Source organism: Centruroides sculpturatus, unplaced genomic scaffold, assembly GCF_000671375.1.
Source record: "Centruroides sculpturatus isolate CEXI.00-Female unplaced genomic scaffold, Cexi_2.0 scaffold1184, whole genome shotgun sequence".
Lineage (NCBI taxonomy): Eukaryota > Metazoa > Arthropoda > Arachnida > Scorpiones > Buthidae > Centruroides > Centruroides sculpturatus.
The window spans coordinates 142,001-154,014 of NW_019385675.1; the positions used below are offsets into that span (position 1 = coordinate 142,001).

The 12,014-nt window shown below is 31.9% G+C and overlaps 1 protein-coding gene across 1 annotated transcript in view; it reads right to left on the reverse strand.

The window, feature by feature from the left end:
• The window catches only part of LOC111641105 (patched domain-containing protein 3-like), a 9,567-nt gene extending 2,433 nt beyond the window's left edge, over nt 1-7,134 (reverse strand). The window contains exons 1-4 of the mRNA XM_023387224.1: nt 6,899-7,134; nt 5,448-5,929; nt 742-822; nt 493-669 (exon numbers count right to left, since the gene is read on the reverse strand). Coding sequence (XP_023242992.1) covers nt 493-669; nt 742-822; nt 5,448-5,929; nt 6,899-7,134 — 976 coding nt within the window. The remainder of the gene's footprint in view (nt 1-492; nt 670-741; nt 823-5,447; nt 5,930-6,898) is intronic.
• Between the last annotated feature and the right edge of the window lie 4,880 nt (nt 7,135-12,014).

Below are 12,014 nucleotides of genomic sequence, written 5' to 3' on the forward strand. Positions count from 1 at the left end.
GTGTAAGCGATGAGTGGTGACGTATTTCATCAATTAGTCGTCGGATCATCGTGTCTGAGTAATGACGCGCTCAATGAATAGTTTCCTAAACTAACTCGGTGGTGACGTCGCTACATCTAAACCAATTAGCTACCGATGAGTTTCCATGACAACTTTAGGTACAGTATAATAAACTAAATACTAAATGTTTTTGCCACTATCGAGGGAAGAGAGGCAAGATAGACTATAAATAGGTTCGTAAGATACGAGTAAAATGGCAAAATTTAGTCAACTCCGGGATTCAGAAAAGTTAAGATTTAAACGAGTACTTCCTCTGATAGTAATAATAATTCCTGACATTTTTGGAAATATTACGAACTCTAAGATTTTTCTTTTATAAAAAATATGAATAAATATTATGACTATACATAACAATATCATGTTATGTATATTCAACACTTTTCGAGTGTGAATAATTATTAATAAAGACAACATAAAAAGTTAAATTCTTACCTGCCGCATCGTTTCGAACAGGATACAAAAATAAGGAATGAAGATTATGCTTTTCTCTGTACCCATCGATTGCCATCAACGCACCAAAAAAGAATATTTGGTACATATAATCGAATAACACGGATATGGCGCTGTATATACTGAAGATACGAATAATTCTAAAAGGAGTTATAACTCCTAATAGGAATGATATAAAATTGGTTAATGAAGTTATCGTTATGGAAATAGAAACATCAGAAAAGGTTTCACTCATTCTTTGTTTGACGCTATGGTTCTTATTCGTTCTTCTCCACGCAGCTAACAAAACGAAAGAATCGTCCATTCCGATACCTTGAAAAACAAATTTAATTAACTTTTTCACTTAGGTGTATACAACATTAAAATAATACAAAATACAAACGAGCAATTATTTATTGTGACATTGTCAATATGCAACAAAAGCTGCAATTTTTAATCATATTTTTAATTAATTTAATTTAAAATACGCTCTCCATTTCAAATTAACTTGTCCTTGTACATCATTCTTCTTCTTTAATAATAGAGTCGTGCTGGTTAACTATTAACTGCTTTGAGGGAAAAAAATTGAATTGAAATAACGTGACTTTTGGTTTGCATAGGTATATCTGGTACCAGGTATAGGTAATCTGGGACCAGGGCCGTGCGGTAGATTTTCTAAGTATGATGCAAGTCTTTTAAATTCTACCCCTTAAATGTTTTTTATGCCGCTACCCTCACGATGCCGCCTGATGCGGCCGCATCTGTGCATCATAGCACGGCACGGCCCTGTCGAGACTCTAGTCTCGTCTTTCATCTTTCTTAATCTTTTATCGAGATTAAAGAAAGACGGACAGTCGGACGACAGTGGAAATGTATAGCTGTACAATTTTTTTTAAATTGCAACAATAAATTATCTGGACAAAATAATTACATATGTAAAGGAAACACTAAATTAAACAAATAATTTTTTTATCTTTCACCCTTCTTCAGATTTCCGGGATCCAATAATTTATTTATAATTGTAATAAGTATTTTTCATTGTAGTATTATTTGACGAAAATTTTTTTAAAGTCATACAGAGAGAGGATTTTGAAGCATAAATTAATTTGTTATAACATCAACATTAAACAATGTAGTTTCGTGCATATTAATAAGGTATTAGCAAATAAATATGTAAATGAGCTACTGCTTGATATGCGTCATCATGAATCATTCCAGTGAGAAAAAACTGCGAACAAAACTTTTTCTGTTGAGAAAACAGTGTTAGAACTTGGTGTTGGAGTGTATCCAGAATAAAAAATAGTGATCTGCCATATCGTGAAATTTTAAAAGCTGGCAGGAAGTAAACGTTGATCGCCAAAAACAGAAAAGCACAGCATACGTTTGATAACCAGTGGATGTTGCGATACATCAACACAAGTAAAGAGGGAATTGAAACATGGCTTAGAAATAAAAGTGTGTATTTGAACTACGCGCAGATGCGTGAAACTTAACAATTTGAAAGTAAGAGTTAAGCACAAGAAACCTACACTTACTAAATTACATAAGTAGAAATGTCGTAATTTTGCCAAATGCTGGACCCTAGAAGATTAGAAGAGGATTATATAGTTAGATGAATCCAAAATTAATAAAGTTGATTCAGATGGGCGAAAATGAACATGGACTACATTGATGAAGTCTATAACTGAGCGACATTGAAATTTGATAATGTAGTCTGGGGCTATATTACCTATTTTGGGCATGGAATGTTATGTTCTATACATAATAGAATGGATAACGTTATTTACACTGAGATACTTGTCAATTATTTGTTACAATCTGTTGATTATTACCATATTGATAGGAGCTCTTTCATTTATCAGCAAGATAATGATTTAAAACGTAGGCTTACATTCAAGAGGACAATGTCATGGCTTCGGGATCAAAATATTAGTCTTCACTCAAGCAGGCTAATATTTTGATTTCGAAGCCATAACATTGCCTGTTCCTGAGTGGCCTCTTCAATCACCCGATCTCAACCCGATTTAACACATCTGATACCTTCTTAATTTAAACGTTGGTTGTATGACTATGCAGCTTTGCATGAAAACATCCACTAATTAAGAATATAAACTAAGTATGTTCTTAGTATACTCAGTAGAATCTTACTTAGTATTCTAAGTAAGAATATATAGAGTACACATCTTTTAAAGCTCCTCATAAAAAAAATACGCGAGTTCCAGACACTTCACCACAATGTAAACACAATGTAAACTTCCACTAGTAATGGCACATACAGATATAAACACTTCCGAATTTATGTATCGTACATACGTTCGTTTGTAACACAGAAACGGATCCATTTTGTGATCTACCAAAACTGGAAATAACGATACTTTGTGAACTGCTAGGCATTTACCTACTCAATCTTCTATATAACAGCTAGTAAGAACATAAAAAAAACACTGTTGATTATTTCCTTTCATATTAGAAGTGTTGTTCTTAAATTGGAAATGCTCACTTTTAATGACAAACGTTCGTTCACTTACGTAAATACTGTATTTCTATTATTATAAGCGACGTTCTTTTTATTTTTTGCGATACTGGGATTAATTTTTTTCAAATTTTACTGCTCTTCGGAAACTTGTCACCTAGTTTTGAATTTTTGTTTGTTTACTAAATTTGTTTTCTGCATTTAAAAAAAGTTTTCGTTATTTCCTGATAAGATGTTCTTATTTTCTGCAATTCTTCGCTTAAATAGAGATAGTGTAATGAAATTTTCTCTTGCGAGATTTCAACTTAAAACAATTGTTGTTGGCATTTATAATTTTTTAAAAACTCATTGCTATTTCCTAAAAATGAGTTTTTCCTGGTCTCCTTTCTCTTGTTCCGGTGCCGAAAAACTCGTGAAAGAGCCCTTGCCAGTTCTTATATAATAGTATAATATAACTTTCTTTAGGAACCATCCAATAAAATTAATCGGGATAAGAATGAACGCGATTTAAGTTAACCAATAACAAGAATTCTGAGACGTGTTCATTTAGAATATAACTTGAATTCCATTATGTATGTTTATTGTTGTTACGGAACATAAGCGATCTGTCTACAGATATGCCTTCAATGAGAACTTCTTATGGGAAACTGATCCTATTTAAATGTTATTTAATCCCGAACAAAATTTTACAATCTAATTCCATTCTTTGATATGAAAAGTTTGCCGAGTTCAAGCAAATGCTCGGTCGCATTTTTCTTTATGTAACCTTAACATAACAGTTTATGATACGAGTTTGGGAGTTCAAACATAACGTTCAAAGGTAAAGTTTGGGAGTTTCGAGAACCAAATAGAAGAATAATATGTTCCTTTCCGATAGTATGTGTATAACCGTGATCTCAGAAAACAAAAGAAAAGCAATAATATTCGATAAAAGCAAAATATTATTAATATTACAATTGTAAAAAAATGGCATGAAGGCGATATACGAGTAAATCTATTATATACGTTTGCTATTCGTTTATGCGACATACGATTCGATACTTAATAGCCAAGTTAAATAACTTGTATGCAGCTTTTGAGTGAGATTCTTCTAAATTATACACAGTTAGCAAACTCAATATATTTCCACTTTAACAACTGATCTGATAGTAACAAAGTGTAACACTGTGACATTACATAACGCATTATGTATTTTAGATTTGATTTGAAAACAAAAATTAATCTCGTATTTTTCCAGATTAATTTTTGATAACATGTTTTAATTTTCTCCAATCGTTTCCTCAAAAGAGTGCACGTCTAAATCCATACATTCACACGTACAGTACATCAATACAAGGAAAACTTTCTTCTCGTACTTTTTAATTATTTATTCTGAATTACGCCAAAAGCATCAAGGAAATCATAATTTGACCAGTTACAGTACTTTTCCTCTGTTCCATAAAAATCAAGAAAGTAATAACGTTACAAATACAATACAGTCGGCCCCCTATAACACTGTTGATAATTCCGTTTTATATGAATTCCATGTTGTACGAGTCACTTAGATTTTAGAAATACGTGTGCCGGGCTGTGAACGGCTCATGTATTTGTAAAACCTAAGTGACTAGTACAACACGGAGTTTATATAAAACGGAATAATCAACAGTATTATAGGGGGTCGACTTCATACTGTAACCATTAAACTTACGATTATATTACAGTATATACAATATTAATATTTTTCATCTAAATATATAAAATTACTTATCCTGACCGATTGACTGATTGATTCATCATCGCCCAGGGCAAACCGCTGAACCTAAAGAGGTGAAATTTGGAACACAGTTAGGGTACGTCATGGAAACGCACACTAAGAAGGGAGTTTTCCAAATTCTCCCGCGGTGGGGAGAGGAAGAGCATTAAGGCTTAACCGGAAGAACGGCTTCTACTGTACTATTTTAGATGCGTTTTTTGTTTTCAACAACGTTTAGTCTTCATCGAGTACTTAGTGTATTAAATTGATAACATTTCAGACATTGTTATAAATATTTTTATATATTTCAATTTTTTAACCAAATGTTCGAACCGTTTTAAATTCGAATTTGTTATTGCATATTGGTTCGATTACAGAACGATTTTAAATGTTCCAGAAAATTGATCAAATTGAAANTCAGATGTTAATTTAGTATCAAAAACGTAAAATATTTGAATAGCCCAAAATATAGACAAAGATTGAAGCGCCACAGCACTGGCGAAAATTTAAATTTGCCGACTGGAATTCTTTCGGATGATTGACGTTTCGGATGATTGACTTTCGGAAAATCGACGCTCTACTGTATTAATATTTTTGATTGATGATAATTTTATTAGTGTTCTAGAATATTTTCATATGATACATTATTAATGAAATACTTGCTCGTATAATTCTGTATATAATTATACTTTTAAATGTTAGTAAATAAAGAGAGAATTTTGCAATTTATGAAACTGGAAATGGGCTACTTACCAATGGTCAGGAAGGCAACAGAAATATTCATATCAACATATTCTACATTACAGTGTAATAGTAAGCCGAAAGCAGCCGCTGTTCCTAGCAAGGGACTGAAATAGGCAGCAATTCCAATCAATGGTTTACTACTGACAGCATCGAACGTTAAACAAGACACAAAAGAGAATGATGTCATTATAACTCCAGAAATAAGTAAAAGTGGAAGACTTAACTCGGTGATTCTGTTCGCTTCTACATCGACAGCCTGTCCAGCGAACATACAAAATTCAATATGTTGAAGCTTTACATTTGATAACGTGTCCAAAAATGAGCTTTCCCATTTTAAAGCCAGCTGTTTCTGTTCTATTGAGTCATGATCCAAAAAGTAAAACAAACGGAATGCTTCGAAATCTTGGACATAACCATCGTCATCCGTTGATACTCTTCCAATATGCACAGCAGATAAACGTAGTTGAAACATATTTCTTTCGTATGGATACCTTTACGAAAAAGAAATGAAAATATAATGTTAACATTTCAAAATAAAAAAAGTATAGATTGTAAACATTGAAATCAGTTATGAGCTACAAGTTAATTTTACTGTGATTACAGAATTTCTTTCGTTGTATTTTACGTTTAAGTATTTATTGGATATTCGATTATTTTTTTAATGTTTAAAATAAATTATTAAAATCAGATATTGTATGGAATTAATGGAAGATTGGTCTAAAATAAATATGGCAATACAATATATCTGGGGATGGAAACTGCTGCCTGTAGAGTCTAAATGACTTTCTCTGGCTTTTATTGTGGCGTGATTGAAACGCAGCGAGCAAAGCGAGCATGCTTCCCTGGCTGCGACTCAAATTGACAAATTTCTGAAACACGTTTGGCTAAGTAATGACTTTACAGATTTGAATTAAACTATTAAACTATTAATAGAAGTAATAAAATACAGTGTCATGATCGAGCCGATTTTTCAAATTTTCGAATTAAATGCCATCCCCATGTTAAGTCAATGGGAAATTTTCAGAGCATGGATATTTAGATTTTAGAACAAATTTGAGAGAAATCAGGTATTTATGTAGAATGTGACGTACAGTACTTTGGAATGGTAAGTTTTGAAATGTAAACAATATGAAAGTATCCACGTTAGAGGAAGTCGAACATCTAAAAACGTAACTTAGAAAGTATGGAATTTATCTTTACAAGTGAGAAGAAAATAATCTATTATTAATTATTGTATTTTTATTCAATCTAATGAATGTTACTATGAAAACAACACTAATTCAGTATGTTTGTTTGCATTTTTTTGTTAGCCAAGAATTAATTACGTTTATAAATACTAAATATCATAAAATGATTAAGTTAATTGGTCATTAAGAGGATTTATACTGCACATAAGTTGACATACAAAACACTACATAAAGTAATTTTTTGTATAGTGTGAAAAAATTACTAATAAATACCTCATAAATCTTTTTCCACGTTTAAATTCTTTAAATTGTCTTATTAAATAAGAAAGGAAATTGCTAGGACATCGATTCTTTTTATTCCGAATACAGAGATCTTCATAGCGAAAAAAACTATTATTCCAAAATATGCTAATATTTCGAATAATTTCGTCTAATTTTACCAAATCTGATATAACATTATCATTCAAAAGGGAATCGTTGTTTTTAGATACTGCTATAAACATTCCCATATTCTCCAATCGAGCCACTTTACTGAGGTCAACGTCAGTGGTAGTATTAAAAGGAAACATTGATTCGACAGAATTCCTTTCCAGGTTTCCTCTTCCATCAATCGGACTATACAGATATTCGGTTTTCTTGACAATACGTAACTTGAAGAATCCAGTTGACAAGACAATTGTTATCAACAAGAAAACATAAATGTATAGCTGAGGGTGACAACCGATATGATATCCTATTCGAGAAAACCAACAGGTGAAGATGCTTTTAATATTCTTTTTCATCGTTATTCTGCAATAAAGTATTATAAATTAACATTGATTCATATCAATTTATAACAAATATTTTGCAATTAACAATAACGTTAGTATGTAAAGCATTCAGCGTATTAAGTTTGCAAATTGACATATTCGTTAAGATTAATACTTATAAAATACTTAATAATTATAGTTAAGAAAAACTGATATATATTTCTATTTTTATATTTAAATTTTATAATTTATAATTACAAAGTAAATAAATAAAATAAGCTGTATCAAATGAGGTAGTATAAAACATGACTCTCTTATGGCAATAAGAATTGGTTCACAACGGCTGAATAACATCAACTACTCTTTTTAAAAATATAACTGATTTATGTCCGAACACCATTTGTGATGTTTAATATCATAAACAATGCAAAACGCACTATTCTATTGACCATCGTTCTCAAAGAGGAAAACAAAGTCCAGCCACGAGTTGCGTANGTCTCTCAGACATCCAAACTCCCGAATCCAACCGCCCATATACGCGACCATTCGCATAAAATGGAAACTTCACCCAACAATGTTTCTGTGTCTGTCTTAAATGACACAGTGATGTTAGTCCTAACATAGGCATCACCGGTCTGCTGCCGACTCTCTGGTCACAAATATCATTCCCAGAAAAAAAACCGTTTAAAATTGCGTGTGGTGCCATCTGTTATATATTATTTAAAAGTTTTTGATATTATTAATTATTTTAAAATAGTAAGAAGGTTAATTCTGAGGGTAGAGATAAGTTTTATTTTTTAAAAATATAAATGATAATAACGAGTAAAATCTTCATTAAGATCGACTCTTCTCGAGATAGGACTAGTGACTTCCCTCTATCTCCTTCTACATCGAACTTTAATCACCCAAATTTAGTAGCATCAATCCCTTTAATATACAAATTTCCGTAAAAAATTTATTATAGCTTAGAAAGCATAGGAGGATTATACTACTATAGCTTCTTGCCCTTATTATTACTATTACAATTTTTTGTGTTAATAGAGGGCTTATCACACTAACTCAATTGACAATAGAAGTTTATTAATTAGTCATATATACCTAACTTATATATGTACATGCACCCATAGTATCGTGTTGTTATCCATTACACTGCTTTCTTAATTGTAGTGACAACTCACACGGCCACTCCTCTTCTGTTACGTTTAAACAAGGCTACTTGTACAATATTCAAGAAAAGATAAAAGAAAATTCATTCTAGAACTAACAATGGTAATGCTTAATCAGTAGAAATAAATGTAAGATAAAAAAGCATAAATTGGTTATTTTTAGTTAATTCTTTATACATACTGTATAGCCTATATTTACTATTAATGGCTAGACACATGACAAATGACTATAGAAAATTCTGTAATTATTTACAATCAGACTATGGGACGTTTTTCTCTTGGAAGTACTTTTCTGTTTGGAAATAAAATGTCTTATTTAAAATAATAGATGTAACGTGTGTTGAAGCAGGACTTTCAAAGCTTTTGTGTTCAGGGATCTGGTTCTTTTTTTTTTATTCCACTCTCTCACGGGCCAGCATTTTTGTGAAATTAAATAATTATAAAACGAAGTTATTACTATAGCCTATATCAGGGATGGCGAACCTTTTTTGGCCCACGTGCCATTTAGTAAGCATATTTAACTTTAAAGACGTTTATACGTGCCATATGTTTGTTACCCCTGGCCAATACGAATCCACTGATCTTTTTGTTTTTCCTTGTTGTTGTTGATTGTCAATATTCTTCAGTCGAATGTTGTATATATAGGCCTATAGGCCTATATATTTTCTTTGGCTGTCAAAGAGAGCATAAGAAAAAAATAAACATAACACTTTTGAATATTTTTTAAGCAGAGGAATAATAATTACAAAAAAATATCCACACAACCACATATTGGTGATCCCAGTTGGGGTGTCAATTCTATATTTAGGGGAATCGCTGTTCTACATCACCGTACGTTAGCGTAACGACTGGAAAATGATCAAAGGTACGAAACAGATGTAATAAAATAATCTTATATCATATTTAATAATTTATTTTACCATTTCTGTACACCTTGCATTAGAGAATTCCATGAAAATTGTCAAAACCACTATATATCGATTAAAATTTTGGCTGTTAACTTTTTTGGCTATGATATCAGCTCTTCTCAAAATCACAGGTTGAGAGCTCTGATTGAGGTTTTATGCTATTATCTGTTATCAAATAACTGTATCTATAAGTAAACGAAGTAAAGTGTGAGAAAATGTACAGTTTGTTGCAAAATTATAATTAACACACGCCACATTTTTGTAAATTTTTAAATTAAAAAAAAAACTTTGTAAATACAATCTATTATCTTATGGTCTTAATAGTATATTTATTCATTTGTATATATATTGTGAGGTCTGAAACCCCTCTCTTGCTTATATATTTTTCCGTACTTTCTGTATGAAAAACACAGTTGTAAATGGTAATTTGTATTCAACCCGAGGCGGGAGAGATAATGTCATGGTGAAAAATTACGTTGGGAAAGTGATCGACGAAGAGATCGAGATTCGTAAACATGCAATTTCTGGTTTAAATGGACAGGGGGAAAGAAGAGGAAACACTTTATGCGATAATTTATGCCAGTGTTTTTCAACCTTTCTAATTGAGTGGCACCCCTGATTGAAAAATAAAAAATCGTGACACCCTTGACCAGCGGCGGATCTAAAATCTGAATAAGGGGGTTTAATAGGCCAGATGAATTTTTTGCGAAAACAAATATTACGCGCAACGCTGGGGTGGGGTCCAGGGAGGGAGTCCCCCCGGGAAGAAAATTTAAAAATTTTTAAATTTATATCCGGAAAAAAAATTAAATGAATAACAAATCTTTTATCATTTTATTGATAAACAATTTTTGTTAAGTTTGTTTATACTATTTTGATGCATACGTGTATATAAAATAAAAATTTCATTACTTTTTNTTGTTAGGCTTAACATCGATGAAAATTCAACGCGAAGTAGGTTAATAGCGATATACTAATATACTAATTACATGGGATATAATAATATACTACACTAATAATGGGTTTTTTCATACTTTTCGGTTATCCGACTTTTCAATTATCCGACCAACCCCAGTCCCCAACTGAGTCGGATAATCGAGGCTCTACTGTAGAATTCTTTAAAGTTTCAATATAATGTTTCAAACAAGAATTTTTTAAAATATATATATCGTATACAGGGTGAGTTTTTTTATCTTGAGACAATGAAATAACTTAAAATTATCAAGGAAAAAGTAAAATTTTACTTTATATTAATGTGTGAAGTTTAAGCGAAACGCAAAATACGTTCGTTGTGGTGGTTGATGCACCACTTAACTTGAGTGTTCGTTGATTATATAAAATAACTGAAGCTTATATCTCACCATGAAAATTTATTTACAGTCATGTACAAGTTTTTGTTTTACACTTATTGAGTAAAGCTCGATCAGTTACAAGCATGCATCGGTAGAGAACATACACTCGTCGTGGGTAGCGTAGCCGAGAGAGGGAAAAATAATATGATTGACGGCCTGCACATGTTTTTTTTTACCGTCGCGCCAGCGTCACCTGGATTTTCAGATGAAGCGCTAGGTTACAATTATTCGGCCGCCATATTCGTAATATAAATACGATATAAGATATTCTTGTATAAGTAATTTATCTAGAATATTTGCTGTAACACCACATTATACTGCTAGAATAGATAAATTAATAGCACTAAGTTGGTCGAGTGATTTACCGATGTTTCGACCACGTCCAGCTATGTGTTTCTTGTTGTTCTCGTCATCCAGGGAAATGTTTAAAAATTAAGATTGAACGATTGCAAGGAAGCATATAAAGTCTGACAAATTTAGTCAAGGATCGATCGATGCTTCCAACGAAAGGAAAAATGTATAAAGACGAACGACAACGCTCGTAAGGAACGGTTTCTCCTCGAAAGGTTTCCCGTGTAACGCTCCTGATCGCTTGATCTGTGATTCATTTCTTGTTTTCCAGGTAACTCAATCCAATTCCAAAGGAACTTATGTTTGAATTTATCATCCAACGTACAAATAGACGATTTTTGGAGAAGATAAACAATCTGCTTTATTTAGTCATGCATAAAGCAATCTACCTAACAGTAAGGAATTGTATCGCCACGCCAGTCGGGAGGAAGAAATAAACACGTTTGGAAAATGAAAGTTTGCCGGACAATTCATAAGAACTATTTGTAACATTTCAAGGACTTTGAATTATAACCAATGAGGGATCGTATTAAATATTTAAAAGTATTTGTAACCGCTCACATAGATTATAATGTCTTTCTCTCTCTCTCTCTTAAAGTTAGGTAAATATAGTAGTTTGTAGATGAATTTTGATTTCATATGTCAGTGCGTTTAAACGTCTATAATAAATAAGTTTATATTTATCCTCTGTGTCATCTCTAGTCAAATTACTCCTCGTTCTTTTGGCCGAAGTCCCCCATACGACACTGCTCAAAAGTTTAAATTATTGTGAACCAACAACTGTAAGTGGTACTTCCCAATACTTCGAATATAATTAATAAAATTATTTATATTCGGTAACGATTTATGTACTTCATCCTCAC